This window comes from Pseudorca crassidens, chromosome 13, assembly GCF_039906515.1.
Source record: "Pseudorca crassidens isolate mPseCra1 chromosome 13, mPseCra1.hap1, whole genome shotgun sequence".
Classification (NCBI taxonomy): Eukaryota; Metazoa; Chordata; class Mammalia; order Artiodactyla; family Delphinidae; genus Pseudorca; species Pseudorca crassidens.
In genome coordinates, this window is record NC_090308.1 from 66,617,708 (window position 1) to 66,643,935 (window position 26,228).

The window sequence follows — 26,228 nt, forward strand, 5'->3', positions numbered from 1 at the left end:
ATTTCTTTTTATTCTTTTTTCTTTTTTCTGTTCGGCTTCAATGATTTCCATTACTCTATCTTCCAGCTCACTGATCTGTTCCTCTGTGTCATCTAAACTACTGTTGATTCCTTCTAATGTATTTTTCATTTCAGTTATTGTATATTTTGTCTCTGTTTGGTTCTTTATATTTTCTAACTCTTTGTTAAGAAATTTCTAACTTCTCACTCCGTTCATCCATTCTCCTCCCAAGTTCTTTGATCATCTTTATCATCATTACCTTGAACTCTTTCTCAGGTAGATTGCCCATCTCCACTTCACTTAGTTCTCCTCCTGGGGTTTTAGCCTATTCCTTCATTTGGAACACGTTCCTCTGTTATCTCATTTTTCCTAGTTTGCTCTTTTTATTTCTATGTATCTGCTAGGTTGATTTTGTTTCCTGACCTTGGAGAATTGGCCTTTTGAGGAGATGTCCTAGGCGCCCTGGCAGTGCACTCCCCTCTGGCCACCAGAGCTATATGCTCTAGGGATGCCCCCATGTGGGCAACATGCGTCCTTCTGTTGTGGCGAGCTGATTACTATGGGCAGTCTGGTAGGCGTGGCTGGGCCTCAGTCTGCTTGGTTGCCAGGCCCTGCCTTGTGCAGAGGCTGCCGGCCACTGGTTGGTGGGGCTGGGTCATGAGGTGGCTGGCGGGTCTTGGGTTTAGTGCTGGCTCATTGGTGGGTTCTGGGGTGGGTGCTTGTGGGGCTGAAATTTCTGGATTTGGTGTTGGCCTTCTGGTGGGTAGGGCCAGTTCCTGACACGGCTGGCTGCAGGTGCTGGGCTTTCCCAAAGTTGGTACTGGCCCACCAGTAAGTGGGCCTGGATCCTGGAGTGGCTGGCTAAGGAGTCCAAGGTATCTCAGAGCTGGTATTGGCCTGATGGTGGGTGAGCCCAGGGCCCTGGGGGCCCCAGGGCTAGTGCAAGCTCACTGTTGGGCGGAACCAGTTCCCAGGTATTCTGGCTGCAGGGCCCTGGGGGTCCCAAAGCTGGTGTCAGCCCACTGGTGGGTGGTGCTAGATCCCAGGGCCACTGGCTGAGGGCCCCAAGGTGAGCGAGAGTTGGAGTTGGCCTGGTGGTGTGCAAGGCTTGAGCCTTGGTATCCTGGAGCTGGTGCTGGCCTGCTGGTGTGTTGGTTGAGTCCTGATAAGGCAGGCTGTGGGACTGTGGGACTGGGGCTGATGTCCACACATTGGTGGATGGGTTTGGGGTCCAGGAGATCCCAGGGCTGGTTCTCACCTACTGGTAGGTGAAGCTGGGTCCTGGGACTAGTGCCAGCCCACTGGTGGGCAGAGCCAGGTCCTGGGGTCTCTACCTGCAGGGTTCAGGGGTCCCAGAGCTGGTGTCGGACTGCTGGTAGGCTGAGCTGGGGCCTAACAGGTCCTAGGGCTGGTGCTGTCCTGCTGGTGGGTTGGCTGGGTCCTGCCATGGCAAGTTACAGGGCTCTGGTGGTCCTGGGGCTTGTGTCTGTCCACCAGTGGGGGAAGCTGGGTCTCGGAATCTCTGGCTGCAGGGCCCTGAGAGTCCCAGGCCTAGTGCCTGTGCCCTGGTGGGTAGGGCCAAGTCCTGGGTCCTCTGTTGGACACGGCCATGTCCAAGGGCAGCTGTGGGCTCAGGGGCTCTTAAGGAAGCCTGCCTGCTGGTAGGTGGGGCTGTATCCCTACCCAGGTAGTTGCTGGGCCTAAGGCATCCCAATACTGGTGCCTACAGTCTAGTGGATGGGGGTAGGGCTGGGTCCCAAGGCTAATAAACTAGAGGGAGGATTCCAAAATTTTTTGCTAGCACCAGCATCCATGTGGTAGAATGAGCTCCTAAAAATGGCTGCCGCCAGTGTCTGTGTTTCAAGGGTGAGCTCCAATTGCCTCCTGCCTCTCTGGGAGACTCTCCAAGATCAGCAGGTGGGTCTGACCCAAGCTCCTTTCCGATTACTGCTTCTGCCCTGGGTCCCAGAGCAGGTGAGATTTTATGTGCGCCCTTTGAGAGTGGAGTCTCTATTTCCCACAGCCCTCTGGGTCTCCCGAAAGTAAGCACCACTGGGGACTTCCCTGGCAGTTCAGTGGTTAAGACTCTGCACTTCCAATGCAGGGGGCGTGGGTTCAATCCCTAGTCGGGGAACTAAGATCCCACATAGCATGTGGTGCACCCAAAAAGAAATTTTTTTTAAAGTAAGCACCCCTGGCCTTCAAAGCCAGGCTTTCTGGGGGCTCAACTTCCCCGTGCAGGACTCTCGGGCTGGGGAGCCTGATGTGGGGTTCATACCCCTCACTCCTTGAGGAGAGCCTCTGCAATTGTAATGATTCTTCCGTTTGCGGGTTGCCCACCCAGGGATATGGGTCCTGACTGTGCCACAACTCCTCTCCCCCTGTCTTGTTGTGGTTCCTTCTTTATATCTTTAGTTATAGAAGGTCTTTTCTGGTAGGTTCTGGTCTTTCTCAGCAACCGTATCTCTGTGAATAGTTGTAATTTTGGTGTGCCCGTGAGAGCAGGTGAGCTCAGGGCCTTCCTACTTTACCATCTTGGGAACTCTCTCATTCTTGTGGATTTTTTTTTTTTTTTTGCGGTACGCGGGCCTCTTACTGCTGTGGCCTCTTCCGTTGCGGAGCACAGTATCCGGACGCGCAGGCTCAGCGGCCATGGCTCACGGGCCCAGCCGCTCTGCGGCATGTGGGATCTTCCCGGACCGGGGCACGAACCCGTGTCCCCTGCATCGGCAGGCGGACTCTCAACCACTGCGCCACCAGGGAAGCCCTTGTGGATTTTTTTTTTTTTTTTTTTTTTTTTTTAACCGGAGGCTGTGCTCCGCAACGGGAGAGGCCACAACAGTGACCTTGTGGATTTTTAATAAGGTCATTTGTCTTGGAGAATCTGCTTTTTTGTATCACTGAAGTTAGTGTAACCCTCCCAGCCAAGGCAGGGGTTGCCAAGTCCAAACTGATCTACAGATGTGGAGCTGTTAGTACCTCTGTTTGGCTGACTCTACAGTCAAGACATTTCTGCTCTCATGTTACGGCACCATTTATGTCAGAAGCTTGTCTTTAAAAATCCATATGAATAAAAAGTTAACTTTTTATGGAAGTCCATATGTAACAATTCCATCTCACTAGTTTGGAACTTTTACAAGTGTCATCTTCAGTTCATTCATGACTTGTAGTTGGAAAAATTCATTATTTATACCAAAGACAACATGATAGATATCTAAGAAACAGCCAAAATCACAGGATTAAAGTAGTTTGCCTTGTGGCCATATACAGTAACTAGAATGTTAGAAATCAAGGACCTTGATTCACCTCCCATCCCCCAATCCTGTTCCTATCTGGGTCTTAACTTACTTTAATAAATGGCATTACCATACGTCTAGTTGCTCACATCAAATGTCTGGTACGAGTCCTTTCCCTGACCATCCATGTTAATTTAGCTATCAATAAATCTGATCTAGTCTACCTCCAAAATTTATATCACATCTATCCACTTCTCTCAGTTTCCACTGCCTCCATTCATTTCACTTATGGACTACTAAAGTGATCTCCTGTTCTTCCAACCTGAAATCTACAATCCATTTTCCCCACATCAGCCAGAATATGTTCATCAGCTACCAGCTGCTATGTAACAAACCACCCCATATCTTAAGGGTTTAAAAAAAACAGCTATTTTATTTGTTCATGATTCTGTGGGTTGGCTGGCAGGGCTCAGCTGTAACAGCAAGTCTGTGTTTCATGCAGAGTGGGCTGGACTTGCTCATGTGGTTGCAATTTGGGCTGGAGAATCCAAGTTGTTGTCCCTCTCATGCCTGGCCCCTCAGATGGATGGCTGGAATTCTGGGGCCTCTGTATTCCTGTGCTCTGGAACATCTCAGGGCCTCTGTAGCCATGGGGCCTCTCCAGTAAGCTAGCCCAGACTTCTTTTCATGGTGGCTAAAGACACCAAGAAAGTGAAAAAGGAAGTAGCAAGGTCTTTTATGACCCTATCTCAGACTTTGCACAGTGTCACTGTCACTTCTGCTGCATTTTGTTAGTTAAAGCAAGTCACAGAGCCTGCCCACACTTAAGAGGAGGAAAAATAGGAGGAGGGAGTGGCAAAGTCACATTTGCAGAAGGGCACGTGGGATGGCATGATTGTTGAGGCCATCTGTGGAAACAATCTAGCAGCGTAAGCTTTTAGAAATGTAAAACACGCATTTCACCTCCCTTTTTAAAACTCTTCAGTGCCTCAGTGGCACTTGGAATAAAATCCAAACTCTTTATACTGGTGGAGAAGACTACCTGTTTCTCATGACTACCACTGTCCCCCTCTCCCATCACACTGATATATTGTTCCTCCAACACCAAGTCCTTTCACTTCTCCTTGATTTTTCTAACTGTGGAGATACCTTCCAGGGGAACACGCTCCACCCTGACTCACTTTGCTGTCTGTCTCTGTCTCACGGTCAACTCAAATGTCACCTTCTTTGAAAGGTCTTCTCTGGCGACCCCATCTAAATCAGGCTCCTTCTCTCATCCCCGGTTTCTCTGTCATCTCTCTCTATAATTTCCTTCAAAGTACAGCCCTAAAAATCTAATTGTCTTCACGTTCATTAAAAAAAAAATTTGTAGACTATTAAAGAGATAAAGTTATCAAATATATCTATATATCTATAAAGGCTACATATATATATATATATATATATATATAAAGGCTACAAATATGTTTGCACATTTAAAGCAGAATATTTCCCTCTGTGGAGGGAAACCAGGAGACTGTAGGGCCGGTGAGGGGGGCAGGTTGGGGGAAGACACTAACATTTCACTGGATATTCTTTTATGCTGTTTGACTATTTACCACATGCATGTTCTTAAAATATCAAAACATTATTTTAATAAAATATATTTAATGATGGTTTGTCTCAGTGGAAATGATTTAATGATTTCATCAGGGCATCAACTGTCTTAGGAGAACCGGAGACTCTGAGCTGCCCTCTTGAAAAAGTTGGCTTTCCTGGATTAGCAGGAGTGCGGCAAGATTCTGTAGAAGGCTCTTTCTTTTGTTTGCTTCATCAAGAGAGAATTAATGGCTTTAAATACATATTTAAAAAGAAAGCCTTAAAGGCTTTCAACATGCGAATCCCAGGAACCAGGTGCAATGCCATCAGATGCCTCAAAATACCCCAAGATGCAGGGCTGCAGTCTGTATTTAATTGCCTGCCCTATTCAGGACTGCAATTATTCTGCCGGTACAGGTCTCTCTCTCTTTTTTTTTTTTTTTTTTGCGGTACACGGGCCTCTCACCGTTGTGGCCTCTCCTGTTGCGGAGCACAGGCTCCGGACGCGCAGGCTCAGTGGCCATGGCTCACGGGCCCAGCTGCTCCACAGCATGTGGGATCTTCCCGGACCAGGGCACGAACCTGTGTCCCCTGCACTGGCAGGCAGACTGTCAACCACTGCACCACCAGGGAAGCCCTACAGGTCTCTTTTAAACAGCTCTCATGTTCCTTGTCACAAAGCATCTAATTGGTAACAGCAAAATAATTCACTAAAATAAGGGCACAAACTTTTGGCCTTTAAAATTCAAATTTTAAACAAAAATACACTTAGATGTTATAGTTTAGCTAAGCATGTAGTACAATAGAGCCATATTAGTCAGAAAGGGAACTAAATCACATGGTTTTTTTAATGATCAGGTTTACTTTTTAAAAAATTTTTTTGGCTGCGTTGGGTCTTTGTTGCTGCGCAGGCTTTCTCTAGTTGTGGCGAGCGGGGGCTACTCTCCGTTGTGGAGTGCGGGCTTCTCATTGCGGAGGCTTCTCTTGTTGCAGAGCACGGTCTCTAGGCACGCTGGCTTCAGTAGTTACAGCATGTGGGCTCAGTAGTTGCGGTGTGTGGGCTCAGTAGCTGTGGTGCATGGGCTTAGTTGCTCTGTGCCATGTGGGATCTTCCTGGACCAGGGCTCGAACCCGTGTCCCCTGCATTGGCAGGTGAATTCTTAACCACTGTGCCATCAGGGAAGTCCCTCACTTGCTATTTGTGTTCCTAATAAAAGGAGTGGTGGTGATCAACAATTTTATTATGACAAGTAGTTTTCTAACTTCTGTTCATTAGGAAGCTTTTCAATTTTCCTTCTTTTCCCTCCTTTCAGTGAATCCTGTAAATTAGTGGCCTGAGACAACAGACCCATTTTTTAGCGTCTGTGTATGTTTTGGTTCTTTACCTAGGAGATTGGGAACCAGCTTTTCCCTTCCCCTTCTCCCTTTTCAGTTTCAGGCCATAATGTAATTGACTTTAGCTTTAATGCCATTAAATAGGAATAGGTCTAGTGTCCAGCTGAGTTCCAAAGTAGTTTCACCATCTGGTACCTTCCATGTGGTACCTTGGGTGAATATTTCTTATCTGTAAATTAAGGACAATAATATTACTTAATGGGAATATTTTGAAGGTCATATTATTTGGGAAGAGCTCCTTCCTTATTCATGTCTTTTTTCCCAATATTAGTTGGAAAATTTTGGCAAAAGACAAATCTCGTATTTCATGATGCTACAAAATATCTCCGAACGTTGAGTCTTTTAGAAAGGAAGGGCTAGCAAAAATAGAACAAGCATTCCATAGTCATTATGCTGTAACTCCTTCCAGTCTTCATGCAGTCCTGAAGGGAGGAAGGCCTGAGAGTCATCATCTCTTGCACGTCAACTCATTCTGGCTGCACTCGTGTACAGCATAGTTCATATTTACGTCACTGTGGCATTTCCCAGGGTTTAGAGTAAGTAGAAAATTTGGCTTCCGTTTTTTTTTTTTTTTTTTTTTTTTTTTGCGGTACGCGGGCCTCGCACTGTTGTGGCCTCTCCCGTTGCGGAGCACAGGCTCCGGACGCGCAGGCTCAGCGGCCATGGCTCACGGGCCCAGCCGCTCCGCGGCACGCGGAATTCTCCCAGACCGGGGCACGAACCCGCGTCCCTGGATCGGCAGGCGGACTCTCAACCACTGCGCCACCAGGGAAGCCCCTGGCTTCTGTTTTTTCCTGAAGTTTCTCTCAAAAATATGTCTGGCCATGTACTGTATAACTTCCTCCCTTCTTTTCTTTCATTCATTTCATAAACTTCAGCACCTATCATGTATGTGGCAACCTGCCATGGTTACATACAACAGCAAAAACCAAGAGTAGCCCAGAGACAAATCCTCACATTCTTGAGAATGCCCTCCTGGGGAGAAGTCACAGAGCCTGAGTTCCAGGCCAGAGTGATCAAGGCGGTAGCTAATTCACTGAGTAGATCCTATACCGAGTGTCTCAAAGGCTTTCAGTGTTTAGTGTCTTTCTATTTTTATTTAATTTCTGAAAGGATCCACACACATGACTTTCAATTTTTTTTTTTTTTTTTTTTTTTTGCGGTACACAGGCCTCTCACTGTTGTGGTCCCTCCCGTTGTGGAGCACAGGCTCTGGATGTGCAGGCTCAGCGGCCATGGCTCACGGGCCCAGCCGCTTCGTGGCATGTGGGATCCTCCCGGACCGGGGCACGAACCCGTGTCCCCTGCATCGGCAGGTGGAATCTCAACCACTGCGCCACCAGGGAAGCCCACGACTTTTAAAATTTAAAAATTTCTAAGATATTTTTCAACATATTCTTTATTTGAAAGCTGACAGTATTGAAATGATAACAGAAAAAAAGAGAAGCAATAAAGATTTTTCCTGTTCTGTTCAATCAAACTTTATCAATACTGTACATTTCTGAAATGACAGTGAATTTGAATCTCTTAAACCTGTACATGACTCTTATCTACCTTCGGGTGGAGCATAATTGAGGATTTGGGTTTTATTGATTTTGTGTGTGTGTGGATTTGTTCTTTTTTTTCTCAAGAATGGTCAAATTCTCAAATATCCTAGGGTATGCTCCAATCTCCTGCTGGTGTTCCCCGCCTCAGGATCTCTCTTTTGCGGGGGGAAGGCAGAGAACCATTAGGTATCTCCGTTTTTTCTTGATCTCAGGCACAGAGGGGCCTTTGGCTTAGCGACTGTACTGCCTGAACCCCTGGATCCCCAAGGCATACACAGTCAGCAGACAGCCCAAAGGATGTCCTGATGGTCTGGGCTGACCTTGGGACTGGCTTCTAGGGCCCTCTGCACTTTGAATCAGGCCAGCTCAACACTTCCCCAGGCTGGTGGTTTGTTCTGGGATAACTGAAAGTCTGAAAACCACTCTAAAAGAGCCTACCTCCCAGGTACTTCTTTCCTTAAACAGAATGGATGAAGATGGACTAGGAAAATTACTCCTCGAATAATTTCCTCTGATAAGAGCGAGTAGAGCTTGCTTGTGCTGGATATACTATTTGCCCCTACCCCTGCCCCTGGAACCCACTGCCCTCCCTACCCAATATCTGAGTCCTGGACTAGGTTGCAGTCTCTCTAGCCCTTTGGCGTCCAGTTGGATTTGGTCAATGGGAACCTCTTTCAGGAGAATGAAGGGACTACCCTGGTGGTCTAGTGGTTAGGACTCTGTGCTTCCACTGCAGGGGGCCTGGGTTCAATCCCTGGTGGGGGAACTAAGATCCTGGAAGCCAGGAAGCACGGCCAAAAAGAGAAGAATGGAGGGTGGGAGGCAAGAGAGGTCAGTGTGTTCCTTCCCACTGCTGTCTCCTGGACAGGAGGTGGCCCTGGCAGTGGCTGTCACCAGCTATAGCTCCTGTTTTGAGTCCCCTGTCCAGGACTCTATTTCCCTTCCTTTACACCAACTAGTTTAGGGGAGATAACCTCTTCCCACTGTTGTTAATCCCTGTGTCGATCCCTAAACTCTGCCCACATCCTAGTAAATTGTCCCTTTTACTTTATAAAGCCTTTTGAATTAAAATCTTTGCATGTGCCATCTATTTTTCTCCTGGGAAGGACCTTGACTGATACAGCCTTACATGTTGTACTGCCTCCACCTGGAAAATCCCAAAACCTCCTAGGAGGTGTCCGCATCCACCTTCAACACCTACAGCTACTACAAAATCCAGGACCGGAGTCATGATTTGCTAGACTGGGATTTCTTCCAGGGCATGAACACTGTTCTGAGCCTATGTGGAGGCCCGCACCCTCACCCCGTAGCCCAGCCCCCTGGCATAGGGTAGGTTCTCCATCCAAATTCCCTACCTAGGCAGCACCCTGGGGCCCCAAGAGCCTCCAGCCTGAGCTGCTTTCCTCCCCTTCTCCTCCCGCATACCACCTGCGGAGCTGCTGGCACCTGTAGAATCTGGATTATCCTGCTGGCCAGCTGGTTTATTTCTCATTGTGCTTGACAGAAGGAAGTTCATCCACGTGATTTTTTGCAGTATCCAGAAAGGGCGGGTACGGTATGTCCTGTGGTGAAAAGCTTGTGGAGGAATGCCGGTTTTAATCTCACCCTCACCCTGCCGCTAGTCCTGTCTCCCCGTCCACCGCCCCTCTCTCCCCCCCAAGAGCCTTGAAACGTTTTATTTTGAGATGTGGGATTTGGGATTACAGTCTGTTCAACAGTGAGACAGGCGGAGGTGGCTATGAATAGCCCCTTGGTGTGTTACACACCTGAGACCTTTGCCCAAACGCCGCAGAGGAATTATTATTCAGGCTAGGCAGCCACGAGGCATGTTATTTTTTCAGGAACATTTACAGCTGGGTAGGCCTGATTAGCGAATGCGTCTGTTTTCTTGGTGGGAAGCACTTTGAACCGCAGACGCACACTAAAAGGCAATTGCTATGGAGACTGCGCCGCCTGTGCGGCGCATATCTCTAGAGTTTTCTTCTCGGGGCGCTTCAGCAGCCACGGGGTGTTCTAGGCACGCCGCTCGGAGAGGGGGCCTGGGCGCAGCAGTGTCCGGGGCGGGGGCAGCCCACTTGGGACTGGAACCCTCGGCCGGGACCGAAAGCTGGAGAAGGCCGCCCTAGGTAGTGTGTGTGTGTCGTGGGAGGGCGGGGAGAGGTTCTCCGGGTGCGCGGTACCCCAGCTCGCCCGCCTGTGCGGGGACCACGTGCAGGAGAGGTGCTTGGGGGCCCAGGGCGAGCAGCCGCGGTGGGTGACTGCGCCGCGTCCCGGGTCCCCGGGTACCGGGCGAGTGTCTGTGTGCGCTTCTGGGTGGGTGGAGGGGCCCGCGCCGGCCTGCTCCCGGTTGAGTGTGTGTGCGCGGCCACGGCCCAGCGCCCCAGCGCCCCAGCGAGCGGTGCTCCCGGGAAAGCGCGCGCGCGCCCGTGCGGTGTGTGTATGTGTGTGTGTGTGTGTGAGAGAGAGAGAGTGTATGACAGTGTGTGTCAGGTGACTTGGGTCACGCAGTCTCTCTCTCCCTCCTCTGGGGAGGAACTGCCGCGCTCTGGCTGACTCCTCCGCCGGCTGGCGGGCGGGGCAGTGGGGGCTCCGGGCGCGCTGCGAACGGCGGGACCCAGACCTGGACGCCGACCGCTGCGAGGGACGCGCGGCCCCCGCCTCAGCCCGCGAACCTCGGGACAAAACCCCAATTCAGAAATAGGTTGCGAGCGGCAGGCCGGGAGGTTTGGCGCCCCCCACCAGAGACCCCCGTCGCCCCGGGGACGGCCGGCCGTGGGCGCGATGAGCCAGGTGCTGGGGAAGCCTCAGCCGGAGGAGGAGGACGACGACGAGGAGGATGAGCTGGTGGGGCTAGCGGGCTACGGGGACGGGCCCGACTCCTCGGACGCCGAGCCGGACAGCGGGACGGAGGAGGGAGGTGAGCACCGGCTCCCCCGCTCGGCCCCGCGCCCCGAGCGTCCTCGGCCCGCACCCCGGCCGGGCCCGGCGCGCGGGCAGCTGACTTGGAGGGGATCCAGGCAAGCGGAGTTGGGGGGTGGGAGTGGGGAGGGGCGCCAGAGGAGCCGCGGCGAGATGCAAAATGGGGGAGCCCGGGTGCAGGCAGCGGAGCGGGGGCCGGGATCGGTGGAGAGGAAGCGTCTGGGCAGGAGGAACGCGCGCTCTCTGCCAGTTCCAGGGCCAGTACCTCCCCCACGCCTCACCCCGAGCTCTCCGCAGGGTCCGGGGGTTTGGGAGGGGAGGGGACCGCCCGGCGTGCCCTGGGATCTCTCCCTGCTTGCTGCTGTCGGAGCCGGGGTCAGATGTCGTGGCTAAAAAAGGCAGCCGGCGGCAGCGTGACTGGCAGGGTCGTCGGCAGCTGCGGGTGTCAGTCTTGCCCCGTGTCGCCGCGGGAGGGGTCCCGGGGCCGCCCAGGTCGGCGGAGGGATGCACCCAGGTGATAAAGGAGTCGCCGTGTGGCCGCGGGTATCCAGAGATCCAGGCAAATAAGGTTGTTAGGACACCTTATCTCTGCTCAGCGTCACCACCTGGGCATGGCAGCGCCTGCCCTGGAGTGAGCGCGGGGCGGGGGAATACGGAGGCACTCAGAAGCAAACTCTGTTTCCTGTTCAAGAAGCAGGATTTAGCAATTGTTCAGCCAGCGGGGGCTTGCTGCGTTTAATTCTTAAGGACTAAGGGAGTTGAGAGCTTTTTAGGATTCCAGAAAGGTTCATCTTTTTTGTTTCCCTCCAAATCGAGGAAAAAGTCCTTTATCGTAAGGTCTTTTGGAAAGGTCAAGTAGAGTGACGCTGGTAAACATAACATCTAGGTGGAACTGTCAGCATCCTGAAGAAGGAACTAACTTTTAAAATGTTCACTTGGCAGAAATTGCATGAGGGATAAAAAGTACTTTCGTGACTGTTGATTTTGAAGAACTTTTATTGAAAATTCACTGGACTTGTTTTAAATTCTCCATACAAACAAAGCCTTTCTCGGGGAGGGGGTGAGTTTTCATTATTTTACGTATGGTGAGTGCTACTTTCAATTAATCTGAAGGGGAAGGTTGTTAACTAAACCTTGAGCCTGATAGATGAGAAAGGAGCTTTCCAAGTCGCCCTTTTTCATAGTGTCTGGTCCCCAGGGAGCATTTGTACTAATTCCTTATTTGCTTAAACTCGTGTGTGCACCTGTGCGCCTCTCTTTTCCGCACTCCCCATAACTGGTCCCACAGTCGAGCAGGTGGCCACATTTTTGTAGATGAAGGCTTTCAACCCTTTTGTTGGAGTCTCTAGGGCTACCTTTGGTGGTTAAATTGTTCAGTCGCTTCATTATTATTCAAATTGCGTTTGTTAGCCCCTCCCAGATTCTTCGGAGGCTCCGGAGAGATTCAGAATGGGGATGTATTTGCAAGGTATTTGAAACCGAAGACACACAACAGGGTGCAATTGTGATCCTCTTTGAAAAAAAGGAAAAGAAATAAGAGACCGTATATGGGAAGAAAAACCCTGTAATTTGATATTGTCCTGGGGGCCAGAGACTGGGTTCCAGGAAAAGCACGGGACCTGTTTGTTTATTCTGAAGTTCTTTAAGGGGGCACTTTAAAATTTTGATTTGGGGCCTTGAAGTGAAATTAACGCTTTGGCTGAGGGGCGGGGATTTCCTGAACAAAGGGCTTCCCCAGATCTGGGTGTAGGATGCTCCCCAGTGCTCCTAACCCAGGGCAAACCCGCCTGTAACTGATGCTTATGATTACTTTAGTAATAAAATCCTCCCTCGTGAGTTCTTGGTATCAAACTGAAATCTTGGTATAAAAGCCCTGAGTATATTTGTGTGGTAAGAAGAGCAAACATTACTGAAGCCTGGCCTTTCTCCACCTGGGCCTGCTGTGGATACCGTCTATTCTCTGAAGATTTCCTCCATTATCTTGGGCTGCTTTTCTTTCCATGTGTTGCTGGCTTTGATTTTGGGGTTTAGGCCTGAATGTAGAATCTCTATCAGAACATTCACTTTCTCGAGTAGCAGATAGGCCCCTCAGTCAGCAGTTCTAGCAAGGACTGTCCCTGACACCTGTCATGCCAGCTGATATGGTCCTGGGGAGTCAGGATGGGGGTGGAGGCTGGGAGTTGTGACTTCTTGTGTTCCTGAGACAGCAAGGTGCCGCCAAATGGTCATCCCGATTTCTGATGGGCCCCGGGCACGTGTTGCCTTATAACCCTGTGTTATTTGGGGTAAATTTTACATTTACTTACTCTCAAACTCAAGATGTGGAAAGTAGCGGGTGGGGAGGACTTATTTCCTCTGAGAAGAGATGTATATGGTGCACTTTGAACCATGAGCAAAGCATTTCTCTAATGAATTCCAAACCATCCTAATGGACTTGGTTTAGTGCCTGAGCTTCTCGGAGACCTGGGGCTTTTCCCATGAGGTTCAGAAATCTACCCTGGTGGGTGGGATGCAGGCCTGACCAGCATTGCTGTGCAAAAGACTGCAATTGAAGGTGGGTAGTGTGATTTTTACTTCCCGTAGTCTTACAAGGAACCTCTGATCTTATTTTTAAACCGAGTGCCTTGTACCTTTTACCACATTGTGTTAAGGTTGAAAATGTAGTGCAGCTAAGGTGAGCCTTAAACTGCACTTTTTTGGCTTACGTTGCAAATTTTATTCATGAATAGCAGGCGTGTTCTTGAGCACTTTAGTTCTGTTAAGGACAGGTTTGGGCACTTCTCAACCCCCCCTTTCAGGGTCGTTAATCAGAGATAGGATGAATCTCATCTTCAACCCCCATGCTCCAGATAAAACTCCAGAGAGAGGAGACAATAATTAAACCATTAAAAACAATTGCACCGAAAATATTATTTTTAGACACATGGACTTTTAAGTCTTTATTAAATTACAGTTCTTTAAAAACTGTAATAACAAGGAAACCAATTAAAAGATCATATTTAGTCAGAAAGTGAAATTATTTTTTCCTGAAGTCCCTCCCAATTTTTTAAAAGTTTTTTTTTTAATTAATTAATTAATTTTGGGCTGCATTGGGTCTTTGTTGCTGCACGCGGACTTTCTCTAGTTGCCGCGAGCGGGGGCTACTCTTCCTTGTGGTGCACGGGCTTCGCATTGTGGTGGCTTCTCCTGTTGCGGAGCACGAGCTCTAGGTGCGCGGGCTTCAGTAGTTGTGGCACGTGGGCTCCAGAGAGCAGACTCTGTAGTTGTGGCGCACGGGCTTAGTTGCTCCGCGGCATGTGGGATCTTCCTGGACCAGGGCTCAAACCCGTGTCCCCTGCATTGGCAGGCAGATGCTTAAGCACTGCGCCACCAGGGAAGCCCCCCCCCCCGCCCCGACTCCCTGCCAGTTTTTAAGGGAAATTTGGCTAAGACAGCTGCTCTGCCACGGTCCAGCTAAGTGCGGTCTTGTTTTCGTAGCAGCCTGTGCACTCTCTCAGGGTCTGAGGAAGTGACAGTTAGGTGGTCCCTGGAGGCACAGAAAATCCAGGGTCAGCAGGTGATCCTTCCCTGGTGGCTGTAAAGGCAGTGAATCTGGTGATTCATTTCTCATCATTAGTGTCAGCTTTTTTTTCTTAAAATAATTTTTTAAATTATTAGTGAAGTTACCTTCTCATTGTTTCTTGAGGGTAAGTAGAGAGAATTGTTCTTCTGATATCGAATCTGTGGCTCAGAGATGCCAGGGGACTTTCCTGCAGCCACAACATGGGCTAGAACTGAGCAAGGTTTAGGAGAGGGTCAAGTACATGGAAATGTAAGCCCCTTCCCTTGTAACTGTGCCTTGTCCAAAAAGAGTTGGGTTGACTGCAACCCTGGCTATAGCCAATCTCTTGGGTTTCCTTCTGGTCCTGAAAATACAGAGATATATGTGTTGGAATAGATGGAAACACAGAATAGTTAAAAATGATGTGACCAAGGTCACGCCTGAGGCCCAAAGCTTATTCAGATACATATGGTTAGAGAGCATATTTTTATATCAGATGTGTGTGAACATGTTTCAGTGATTCCTGGTATCATAGAATCTTGATTCTCTACTTTTATAAGAAATATCTCCCATTTTAATATTAGAACAGACCTGGGGTAGTCTAATGGAACAAAGAGGCAGAATCAGCAAGTTCTGGAGTTCTGGATAAGGTGCTGTGCCTGAGAGTTCACCTGCTTTGTTCAGTCCCCCCAGCTCGCATCACTGTTGGTGGTATGATTTTACTTCCTATCACAATCACTTCTGTCCTGCTCATTTTTCTCACTTCTCTACTTCCTTTATTCTTGTATTCCTTACCTTTTTTTAAAGGCAACTTTTCAATTCTCTTTTAAAGAGGGCTTTAAAGCTGTCCTGCGACAGTGGCTTTCCCTGGTTCTGCTGTAACGTGCAAGACAGATGGGTTTTTCACTCCTGGCCTAACGCGCCCGGAGAGCTGGTGAACTTTCTCCTCTTGAGGATCTCTGGGGAAGACTCCAGCTCTGTTTCTCAGTGTGTAAAATCGAGGGCGACATAGAACCAACCTTGATCACACTCAGAGTGATCGTTTGGAGGAAAAAAAAAAAAGCTCACAAGAACACTTTTCCCTTCTTGCAGAAACAAATCAGAACACATTAGAAATGTGTTTTTTTGTTTTTTGTTTTTTTTGGCTGTGCCACACGTCTTATGGGATCTTAGTTCCCAGACCAGGGATTGAACCTGGGCCACAGCAGTGACAGTGCTGGGTCCTAACCACTGGACTGCCGGGGAATTCCCAGAAGTGTTATTGGATGCTTATGTAAAGGAAATATTCACATATAGAATCATGTTTTTTAGTTACCTGCCAGTGTGATGTGAGAGGATTTCATAGAAAAAGATTAGGTCTTCACATATAAATAAAAATCATCTTCAAAAACCTTTGTGCCGGGCTTCCCTGGTGGCGCAGTGGTTGAGAGTCTGCCTGCCGATGCAGGCGACGTGGGTTCGTGCCCCGGTCTGAGAAGATCCCACATGCCGTGGAGCAGCTGGGCCCATGAGCCATGGCCGCTGAGCCTGCACGTCCGGAGCCTGTGCTCCGCAATGGGAGAGGCCACAACAGTGAGAGGCCCGCGTACCACACACACACACACAAAAACCTTTGTGCCTTTGAAAATACACGTTCTGATTGCATTAAATTTTCCTTTCTAAGTAGTTCGTTAATCAAACGGACAGTGAATCTTCATGATTTTTGCATATTCTCTTATTAACAGTATTAGTATTCATATATTTAATTGCCACTTGGGTTGGAATTTCTTACTGGACTCCTGGCTCTTGAATGTGTAAGTAGTTCCATTGATCAGAAATGTAAAGGGCTACAGATAATGATGCAAATAGAACCAAACCAGGGGCCTCTTCCTAAAACCGTTAGTATGTAGAACCTTAAGCCTTTGTGGACCCCACAGAATACTAATAGCAAAGACATTCTAACTTTCCCTTAAGGCTGAGTGAGCCTCTCGCTGTGGTCACATTCCAAAAAAGACCTTCTCGTTACCTAGGCTTGGGCTGGGGAAAAAAAGAAAAAAAGAAGCCGGGTGTGTGTGTGTGTGTACACGCTGACAGCCTGATAGATGAGGAGATAAAGGCTCATGGGCTCTGGGACGTGTGTGAGCATTTACACAGCTGGTAAGTGGCCAAGCTGGGATTTGAACCCCAGTCTGGCACTATCACAGTACTTTTTCAACCATTCCATTTGCTACCACATTATCCTAATTCTTTTGTTAAATCTTTGTTTTATTTTCCAGTTTGGGATCTGTTCAAAGGCGTCTCATCTCTTGGAGAACTTTCCTAAATTATAATAGCTCTCAATTGTCTGATACATCAGAATTGATGAAATGCATTTCATACAATACCTTGTTCTCCCCAGGAAGCCAGGGCCAAGCCTGTCAGAACTGCAATTCCTTTTCCTGATTTCTGTTTCCTTCTTTGTTGTGCACATTCCCAGCCCACAGATCAGTCAGGTGTGGCCCCCAGGCAGCCCTGTCCCCAAGTCACGGATCCATCTCCCTTCCTTCCTTCTGTCGTTTTTGACAGGGCTCTGCCGTTTCTGGGTTAAGTCATTAGCCTGCAGGTGTTAAAGGCTGACAGGGGCTCAGTTAAGTAACCCCTCGCCATGATCCTGCTCCTTGGGTGACTGAGTTTCCCTGGGCTTCCTGGCGGTCTAGTTACAAAACTGAGCTATCTGGGAAATTTGGGTACGAACAGGATCCAGTGGAAGATATAGGTAAGGTGTGTTCGGTGCCCTGACCACAGTGGATAAGCTTCACCTGGGCATAAAGCTTATCCTCTTGATACCTAAATGCTGGGCTGGGCCAAAGTCAGGTGTGGAGTTTCTTTTTTAAAACTTCAGCTAATGTAGCTTCACATTCTGCTCAATCACTTTCATTTAATCATCCCAACCAGCGAACATCTATTGCGTGTTTATCGTGGTAAACACCGAGGCCTCAGTTTTCACATCTGTGAAGGATAAATGTTATCAATTTGGGGATTAGAGATGACACTGTGTGCTATGCAGGTGCTTAGTAAATGGTAACGGCTGGTGATAAGCGGTTGGAGCGGGTTGGTTTGAGCCATTTCTTGGTGGCCAAGGCCAAAACCTCTCCAGTGTGCCCTCACCCTCAGCCAACAAGATCAGGGGAAAAAAGGACCAATGGGGCACGGACTGCCTCAGCAAACTGCATTGCCGCTTTGTATTCATATTACCTTCTGAGGCCCCAGATCTTTTCCTCACCTGAGCCAAGGCCGACAGGCACCCCAGACTCAACAGCTTCAAATCTGTGTTCAGCCTTTTTACCTTTATGAACTTCACGAACAGGTCCTTATTTACTTGATCTTCCAGGTCAGGAACTTGGGGTTTCTTTCTCCTTTGTCCCCTATGTTCAGAGGATCACCAAGTACTACTGAGTGGATTTGAGCTTCTCATGAATCCATTCCATCTGCCCATTTCCACATGCTTCTCATTTGTGTTTCTAGAACAACCTAATTATTGTCAGGGAGGAAAAACTCTTAGGTTCAGGGTTGAAGTCCTGCAAATTAAACAGACAAATGACATGAACAAGGGAAAAGTAGGTTTAATTAAGTACTAATGCATGAGAGTTCACAAAAAATTCGACTTAAGGAGGCGGTTAGAATTTGGGGCTTATATACCATTTTAACAGAGGATGAGGAGGGGTAGAAGGGCACTTCTGGGAGAAAAAAATGACTTCAAAGGGAATGTGGGAAGGGGCACTTATGGAAAAACAAATCACTGGAAAGATAAATGGGCCCATAGGAGAAAAGGTGGGAGATAACGATAGTTTGGTGACAGTGTCTGGGTGTAGGGCTGACTTCTCTGTCTCCAAGAAGAGAAGATGAGAGTTGCTCCTGGGGAGGACATTTTTGACAGCTGAGTTCTTTTGGGAGGGTCTGCTCTAGGCAAATAAGGGACTTCAGGAACTCCAGTGCCTTTAGCTCAAAAAACTTTTTATTCCATAGTGGCTTATTGGTGTCTGTACACTGACCCCCTCTAAGGAAGTCTGTTTCTGGAGTGAGCTTCCTGATCATGTTAGTCTCCCCTTAAAATCCTTAGTGATTTCCTCATGGCTTGCAGAGTAAAATCCAAACTTGCATCTCATTCATGAGCTGGCCTGTTATCTCTCTATAAATTAACTTATTCAATGATATTTATTGGGTTCACACCACATGCTACAATGTATTTTGTTTTTGTTTTTTTTGCGGTACGCGGGCCTCTCACTGTTGTGGCCTCTCCCGTTGCAGAGCGCAGGCTCAGCGCCCGTGGCTCACGGGCCCAGCCGCTCCGCGGCATGTGGGGTCTCCCCGGTCCAGGGCACGACCCCGTGTCCCCTGCATCGGCAGGCGGACCCTCAACCACTGCGCCGCCAGGGAAGCCCGCTACAATGTATTTTGCCTGTGTATATGTGAGAGACAATAAACAAGTAAACAAACAAGATAAACAATATAAAGTAAAAAGATAATTTTGTATAGTGAAGTACTATGAAGAAGACACAGGGATATTAGAAAGTGATGGGACCCCATTGAGGTGAGAGGAGGTAAAATTACCCCCGGGCTGAGTGGGAGGAGGAGCCGGGGGAGGCCTGGGGAAAGCTTGCTGGACAGAGGGAGGAGCGAGTCAGAGGGAGGAGGGAGGAGCGAGTCGGAGGGAGGAGGGAGGAGGGAGGAGCGAGTTGAGGCCCTAAGGTGAGGAAGCAGAAGGCCCGTGTGGCTGCAGGGTAGGGAAGTGGTGGGGAGGATGAACCAGGCTTGGGATGAGAGGGTAGCCCACTTAGGGCCTTTTGGGCTAAGAAGTTATTTGGATTTTATTCAAAATGCTGTGGGAAGCCGCTGGAGAGTGTGCAGGCTTTTCTTGTCTTTAAAGTATGTTCCCTAAACTCCAGGAAGGCCACATCTCTTCCTGGCACGACCTTTCCCTCATTCATCTCTTTTATGCCTCCTCTCCTTTAAGACGCAGATGCTATTTCTCCAGGGAACCTTCTCGCTGAACCCATAACACCTAGATAGCAGTGCATTGTAGTTGTCAGTTCCTCTTGTCTGTTTTCCCCCCTAATCGCTAAGGAATGAAGCTTTTCTTTGTGTCTGCAGCCTCTGGCGCAGCCCTGTCGAACAGAATGAACACTTGGCAGACGTTCAGGGAACCTTTATGAAACAGGAACAAACTGCCCTCTTGTAAATTTCACCTCTCTCTGGCAACTTCCTCCAAACCCCCAAGGACACTTTTAAAGAGCCCTCTTTGGGGTCCCATGTCTAGTCCCAGATTCTCCTGTAGTTCCTTTCTGATTTGCCTTTAAAAAAAAGTACTAGCCCTTTTATTGCCCGTTTCAAAGCCCCTCTCATCCTTCATCCTCTTTAACGCTTTCATTTTTCTCAGGTGGTTCTTATCAAGCTTGAGCAAGCGCGTGATACTCAGGGAAATGTCATGGCGGGGTGGGATGAGGCAGCCCTCTGCAGGAAGTTTGGAGGCTGGGGTGTTTCCTTTTCTGATGGAAGCTCCTTGCTACCACTCCTCCGGTGGAAGGAGATCCTCTGAGAAACCCCACAGGGTTTCAGAAGTAGAGATACTTGAGAGAGTGAGAGAGAATTAGAAGGAAGATTTTTGCCAGTAGGCTTTTCTGATGTAAGAAACCTCCCCTATTCAACAGCAGTGGCCTACAAACATTTTTGGCTGTGAGTCCACAATAAAAAATACGTTTATATTGGGAACCAGCACCCACCTACATATAAGTTAATGTAAAAGAGTTTCACTAGCAGTATTTACTCTTCTTATGCAGAAGGCACTCTGATATTTTCTGGTCTCTCCTTTTGTCTTTGTTGCAGTTTTAGTACAGTGCCAGCCGATTGGTGGCTAAGGCCCTGGGTAAGGGCTCTAGCACATACCTGTCCTGCATCCTTGGGCAGGTTCCTTCTCCCAAGTTCCTCAGGTGTAAAGCAGACTTGTACCTCCTCATTGCGTGGGTAAAGTTTGTAGAGATGTCTATGTCTAGCGAGGTCCCTGGCGCACAGTATATTTCTGTACATGCTAGTTAAATATGACAAAATACATCTGCATGGGTGTAAGGGATCTCTACAGAGTTGATGGTACTCTTGCTGATCTGACTCACTATTTCCCAGCTGTTTACATTTGGTGGCTCATGCCTCCAGCTGTGTGTATATATTATAGCTGTATGTGTATTTCACTTCCCGGCCACTCTATGTATGCAAACACATATACACACTCCCTCCCCTTTCCACAGTGGTCTCCATCACCTCCCCACTCTCCCAGGAGGAGGAGATCCAACCGCCAGGGCACCAGTGTCAATGATCATGCCACACAGAGACTTGCAGACCCTGCTGAAGAGAAGTTACAGTCTGCATCCACATCCAACAGTATAAATTGGGAAGAAATAAAGACATTTTTATGTACTTAAATATTTTTGTAGTTGTACATAATTAAATGTGGTACCCCTATTTTATATCTTCTACTAGTTTGAGATACTTATCCTTATATTTAAAAAAATTGATACATAACTGGGCTTTTCTAACAAGGACCGTAGCATTCTCTTACTTACCTTTTGCCTACCTCTCCCTCACCAATCTCCCATGTCTACATTGTCTGGAATTTTAGTTTCTGATTTTTATTCAAAAATTTAAAATCAGGGACTTGCTGGGTGGCTCAGTGGTTAAGAATCCACCTGCCAATACAGGGGACATGGGTTCGATCCCTGGTCTGGGAAGATTCCGCATGCTGCGGAGCAGCTAAGCCCGTGCACCACAACTACTGAGCCTGTGCTCTAGAGCCCGCGAGCCACAGCTACTGAGCCCGTGTGCCACAACTGCTGAAGCCCACATGCCTAGAGCCTGTGCTTCACAACAAGAGAAGCCACTGCAATGAGAAGTCCACACACCACAACGAAGAGTAGCCCCTGCTCGCTGCAACTAGAGAAAGCCTGCGTGCAGCAACGAAGACCCAATGCAGCCAAAAAAAAAAAAAATTAAAATCAATACTTATTTCAATTCAATAGGTTTCAGTAAAATTTGTCTTCTATGGCTTGTTGCATTCCACTATATTTGAGTGTATTTTCTTCCAGGAGTGCATCCTTTTTTTAAAAAATAAATTTATTTATTTATTTATTTTCATATTGATGATAAAATTTATTTTATCGTCTGTGTTTATTCTGCTTTTCAATCCATATATCCTCCCCGCCCAACAGTTGTGTTTTTATTTCTAAGATCCATAAGGCCCTTTTTCATAACTGCTCTTATTCTGAAACTGTCTATTCTTGTTTCATGAATGCCATGTTTTCTCTGATCTCTGAGTATTTTAATTATACCTGAAAGTTTACTCTGACTCCTGTATAACTCTGCTTCTTCAGGTATACATTCTTCCATTTGTTGAGTCTGTATTCTCTTCTATAATCTTGTCTTTCCTCAAATATTTGGCATTTGAGGAAATGTCTAGAGGGAGGATGGTGGTGCTGCTTCCACCTCTTGAACTCCACACACATTGCAGTGAGGAAGGTCAGAGTGCTTGGAGGGGGTACTGTGGGTGCTTCCTGTTCCTTCTGGGCATCAGTGCCTCTAGGACACTGCCCTGCCTCTCATACCTACACTCCTACATTCAGCGCTTACACTTGGAGGATAGTCTAGTGTGTAGTCTAGTGTGTATGTAGGTGCAGAGTTTATCTTGGCTCTTCTCACTATGATTCTCCAAATAACAACCCTGTTGGTTGTTTTCATGTCCTTTGCTGTTTGAGCTTCCAGTTCTACCTTTTCCAGCAGAACCCTACCATTCATAATCAAGGGCTGCAGGTTCCCCCTTCCATCTGATCTTTGTGTTTCTTAGGGATTTCTCAGTAATTTGTCAATTTTGAGTTCTCTCTTTGGTCTCAAGCTCAGCTATCCGTGTTTATTTGTTCATCTATTTATTTATTGTTCATACCTTTTCTATTGTGCTTAGGGATTCAGTATGGGAAGGGGAGACTGACATGTTCTTAGTCTGATATTTTTGCAACTGGAAGTCCTGTTTTCTTTTTCAGTTCATGTCCTGCTTTTGCTAAGATTGACTTGTAATGATAGTACTGCAAGTATAGCGTATAATCCCTGATGAAGAAGAAGAAAGCTGGTGATCTTTTGGGTGGTTTAATTCCACATCACTCTGTCTAGGGCATATCATCTGCAATTTGTTGAATTGGGTTAAGTTGAATGGGGAAAGTGTGTGTGGGTAGGATGGGAGTAAAATGTTGCTTATAGTGGAATAGTGTCTGTGCACAGCTACTTACTTTTTCTTTATTCATTTACTGTTTTACCTGAAATTTATGTATTTCCCTGCACCTATTGCAAAGTGAAACATCAAAATATTATATATAGTAAATGAACTTTCCTAAGATTCTATCAGGTAGTAACCTGTGTTTTAGATAATTGTAGAACTTCAGGAAAAATTCTTAGTTGCAATAGGGAAATAAATCCAGTCTGTACTGGATTATGCTTAGATCAGGACCAGGGTCTGAGAAAGACATAACGAGGTGTAGCTCAGAAGGAAACAAAAAAGAAATGTAGAAAAATATATGTATATTTATTTTCCTATATTCTGCCTTTTTTCTTAAAATGTTGGTTTCTTTTCTTGATCTTTTCCAAGTTTCATACTGGGTCTTTTATTTTTCTTTACTTATTTTTTTGGGTCAGTCATGAAGCCTTAATTCCAGAACATTTTATCACCCCAAAGAAAACACATACCCATTAAGAGTCACTTCCAATTTCCCCCTCCCTCTAGCCCCTGGCAGCCACTAAGTACTTTCTGTCTTTATGCACTTGTCTATTGTGAACATTTCATGTAAATGGAATCAAACAATATGTGACCTTTTGTGTCTGTCTTCTTTCATTTAGCATAACATTTTTGATGTTCATCCATGTTGTGGCATGAATCAGTACTTCATTCCTTTTCAATGGCTGAATAATATTCCGTTATATGAATATACAACATTTTGTTAATCCATTTATCAGTTGATGGCCATTGGACTCTATCTACTTTTTGGCTGTTATGAATTGTGCTGCTGTGAACATTCATGTACAGGTTTTTGCTTGGACATATGTTATTTCTTTATTCCTAGGAATAGAATTGCTGGGTCATGTGGTGACTCAAATGTTTAACCTTTTGAGGACCTGCCAAACTGTTTTTCAAAGCACACCATTTTACATTATCACCAACAGTTTAAGAGGGTTCCCATTTCTCTACATCCTCACCGACACTTGTTATTGTCTGTCTTTTTTATTTTAGCCATCCTAGTGAGTATGAAGTGGCATCTCATTGTGGTTTTCATATGCATTTCCTTATGGACTAATGATGTCGAGCATCTTTTCATGTGGTTATTGGCCATTTGTGTATCTTTGGAGAAATGTCTATTTAAATCCTTTACACATTTTTTATTGGCTTATCTTTTTATTGTTGAATTGTAAGAGTTCTTTATGTATTCTGGATACTAGACCCTTATCACATATATTATTTGCAAATGTTTTCTCCCATTCTTTGGGTTGTCTTCACTTTTTTGATAAGTGTCCTTTGAAGCACAAAAGTTTTAAATTTTGATGAAGTCCAAAATTGTTTCTTTGAGGTGTAACTCAAACAAACATCTCTTTAGTGCAGAGACTGATGATCTGGGCAAAGAAGGACCTTGCTCTGGAATGCTAAGACTGGATTTTCTCCCCCCATAGTCTGCTCCAGGAAACCTCTGCGCTTCAGACTCCAGAGTCCCTGCACGTGATGGGGAATATCCCAGGTTTTCTGGCCCTCTGAAATTGTGTGAGAGGTGGTGATGCAGCATTTTTCAGGGTTTTGCACTTTCTAAGAGCTGGCCCCTCCATGAGCAGGGTGATGGAGTTAGCGCTCTCTGTATCTGGAAATGTAGCATTGTCTGTGGATCATAAATCTCATCTGAGGCGGAAGTGAAACTCATCTCATTAACCGCTGTGACAGCATCTCACCCTCGTTCTTGTTTTGTGGTTTCTCCAGTTCTGGACTTTAGCGACCCCTTCAGCACGGAGGTGAAGCCGAGGATCCTGCTCATGGGCCTGAGAAGGAGTGGCAAGTCATCCATCCAGAAAGTTGTCTTTCATAAAATGTCTCCCAACGAAACCCTGTTCTTGGAAAGTACGAACAAGATCTGCCGGGAAGACGTTTCCAACAGCTCCTTTGTTAATTTTCAGATTTGGGACTTCCCAGGGCAGATTGACTTTTTTGACCCTACCTTTGACTATGAGATGATCTTCCGGGGGACAGGAGCACTGATATTTGTCATAGACTCCCAGGTAAGGCTCAGTCTCGGGGTACGGTGGGACTGTAGCCCCCTGCCCCAGGCAGCCCCTTCTTGCAAACAAGTTCCTTTGCAATCACTTTGGTTTGGTTTTTAGAGTCAGGAATAGGACTTTTTACCTGACTAGCATTTCTCAGTTGGGGCTCTCAGGCTTTGCAAAGGGGAAAAGGCTCCCTTCACGCAGCCCTGACCAACATGCGATGTTGTGCTCTCAGCAAACCCTAGAGGAAACCTCACAGACGGGGGGCAGGAGGGACCACCGTGCAGGTCAGTGACACCAACGATATGTCCCCCCCTCTGGTACTCTTGGCAGACATCTATAAAAGATCACAAGTTCTCTATAACAAAAATACATATATATCTACATTTCAAAATGTTTACTATTTCCTTTGAAGATAAAGTTCTAAGGGTGAACATTTTTCTTCTGAATCATTATTGTAATTACTACTAGTACACAATTACAGCAGCATGACTAGTATGTATTTTATAGGTAACTAAATACAAAATGTAAAATTTGAGATACATATATTTTTTTTCCACTTAATTCATGTATCTATGCTTGACTAAGGCAGGATTTGGCATCAATTCTTTTTTGTTTGTATAGCTGTTAAGTACTGAGAAAACTTGTTCACATAAGGTGAATATGGGGTGAGTTTTGTTCTAGCATTCACTCAATTGTTTAACTCCTTCTAAGTTATATCCCCTAAATTACCCAATTTTCTATCACAAAAAAATTATTTTTTCATAGTTTATCAGTAGACATCCTGATTGTGTCCTCCTTTAACTTTGCTGAAAGCAAAGAATTGGGAGCCCCTTGACTGGTGAAGAACCGTATTATCACCCAGGCATTGCTCACTTTATTGGTATTCAGACCAGCCTTCTGAATGGTCTCTTTGGCACTCTGGGTTTTTAAGACCCTGGGCCTTTCTCCTGTGAAGTATGGGCAGAGCTGGTGGTTTAAGGGGAGGAGCAGCAGGACCACAGATGCATCTCCGGCAGGTCAGTCTTAGCAAAGAGCACAGGTAGCCGGACTGGGACATTGACATTTACGTTCTTCAAACTCTCCATGTGCAGGGACTCTTAGAAAGTGTCCCCAATGGGTGGCCCAGCCCGAAGGCCCTCCTGAGGGCTCTCTTTTGTAGCTGTGGGGGAATAAAAGGCAACAAGTCCTGCAGGAATGCCCTAAGCCAACTCTAAGCTCAGGTCTCAACGTTTCCCTGCAACTGTGGACCTACAGTCAGACAGGTAGGGCCAAGCACTCCCAGCCCTTCAGGAGCCCAGTGGTGTTAGGGAGGAAGGGCTGTGAAGACCCTTAGTAATAATGGTTCTGAGCCCACTCTTAGAAAACCATTCTCAGACAAGACTACTCATGCCTGAGAGTATCATAAATTCATTCATGGAATGAGGTGCCTGTTTAATATAAAAATGAAATTTTCAACTCAGCCTTTTAGTTTCAAGGGACTGCATGGTGAACTTGTGGAGCTGTAGTCGCCCTACCCATGGGTAAGTAGATTCCAACCCTGACTCATCACTTCAAGACAATGGCTTAGGAATACTTCCTTCAGTACGATATTGTGCATGCATAGCAATTTACATTTATGGAATTTGAACTTCCGGTGCACCTCTATCTCAGGTGTTTGTAATATGGCTAAAATAGGCATACTTGCCTGTTTGTTTTTTATTGTTTGGGGTATCTTTATTG

General features: G+C 46.9%; 1 protein-coding gene and 1 non-coding gene across 3 annotated transcripts in view; one reads left to right on the forward strand and one right to left on the reverse strand.

The window, feature by feature from the left end:
- Positions 1-10,275: 10,275 nt before the first annotated feature.
- The window catches only part of RRAGD (Ras related GTP binding D), a 38,564-nt gene continuing 22,611 nt past the window's right edge, over positions 10,276-26,228 (forward strand). Inside the window, exons 1-2 of one of the 2 annotated variants that reach the window (XM_067702582.1) lie at positions 10,276-10,673; positions 24,226-24,521. In XM_067702582.1, coding sequence (XP_067558683.1) covers positions 10,538-10,673; positions 24,226-24,521 — 432 coding nt within the window. In that variant the 5' untranslated portion in view covers positions 10,276-10,537. Of the gene's footprint in view, positions 10,674-10,753; positions 10,774-24,225; positions 24,522-26,228 lie in introns of those variants that run through there. The other variant, XM_067702583.1, reaches the window with a different exon arrangement.
- On the reverse strand, positions 15,390-15,461 carry TRNAD-GUC (transfer RNA aspartic acid (anticodon GUC)). The gene has a single exon. It is a non-coding gene; the product is annotated as a tRNA-Asp (tRNA).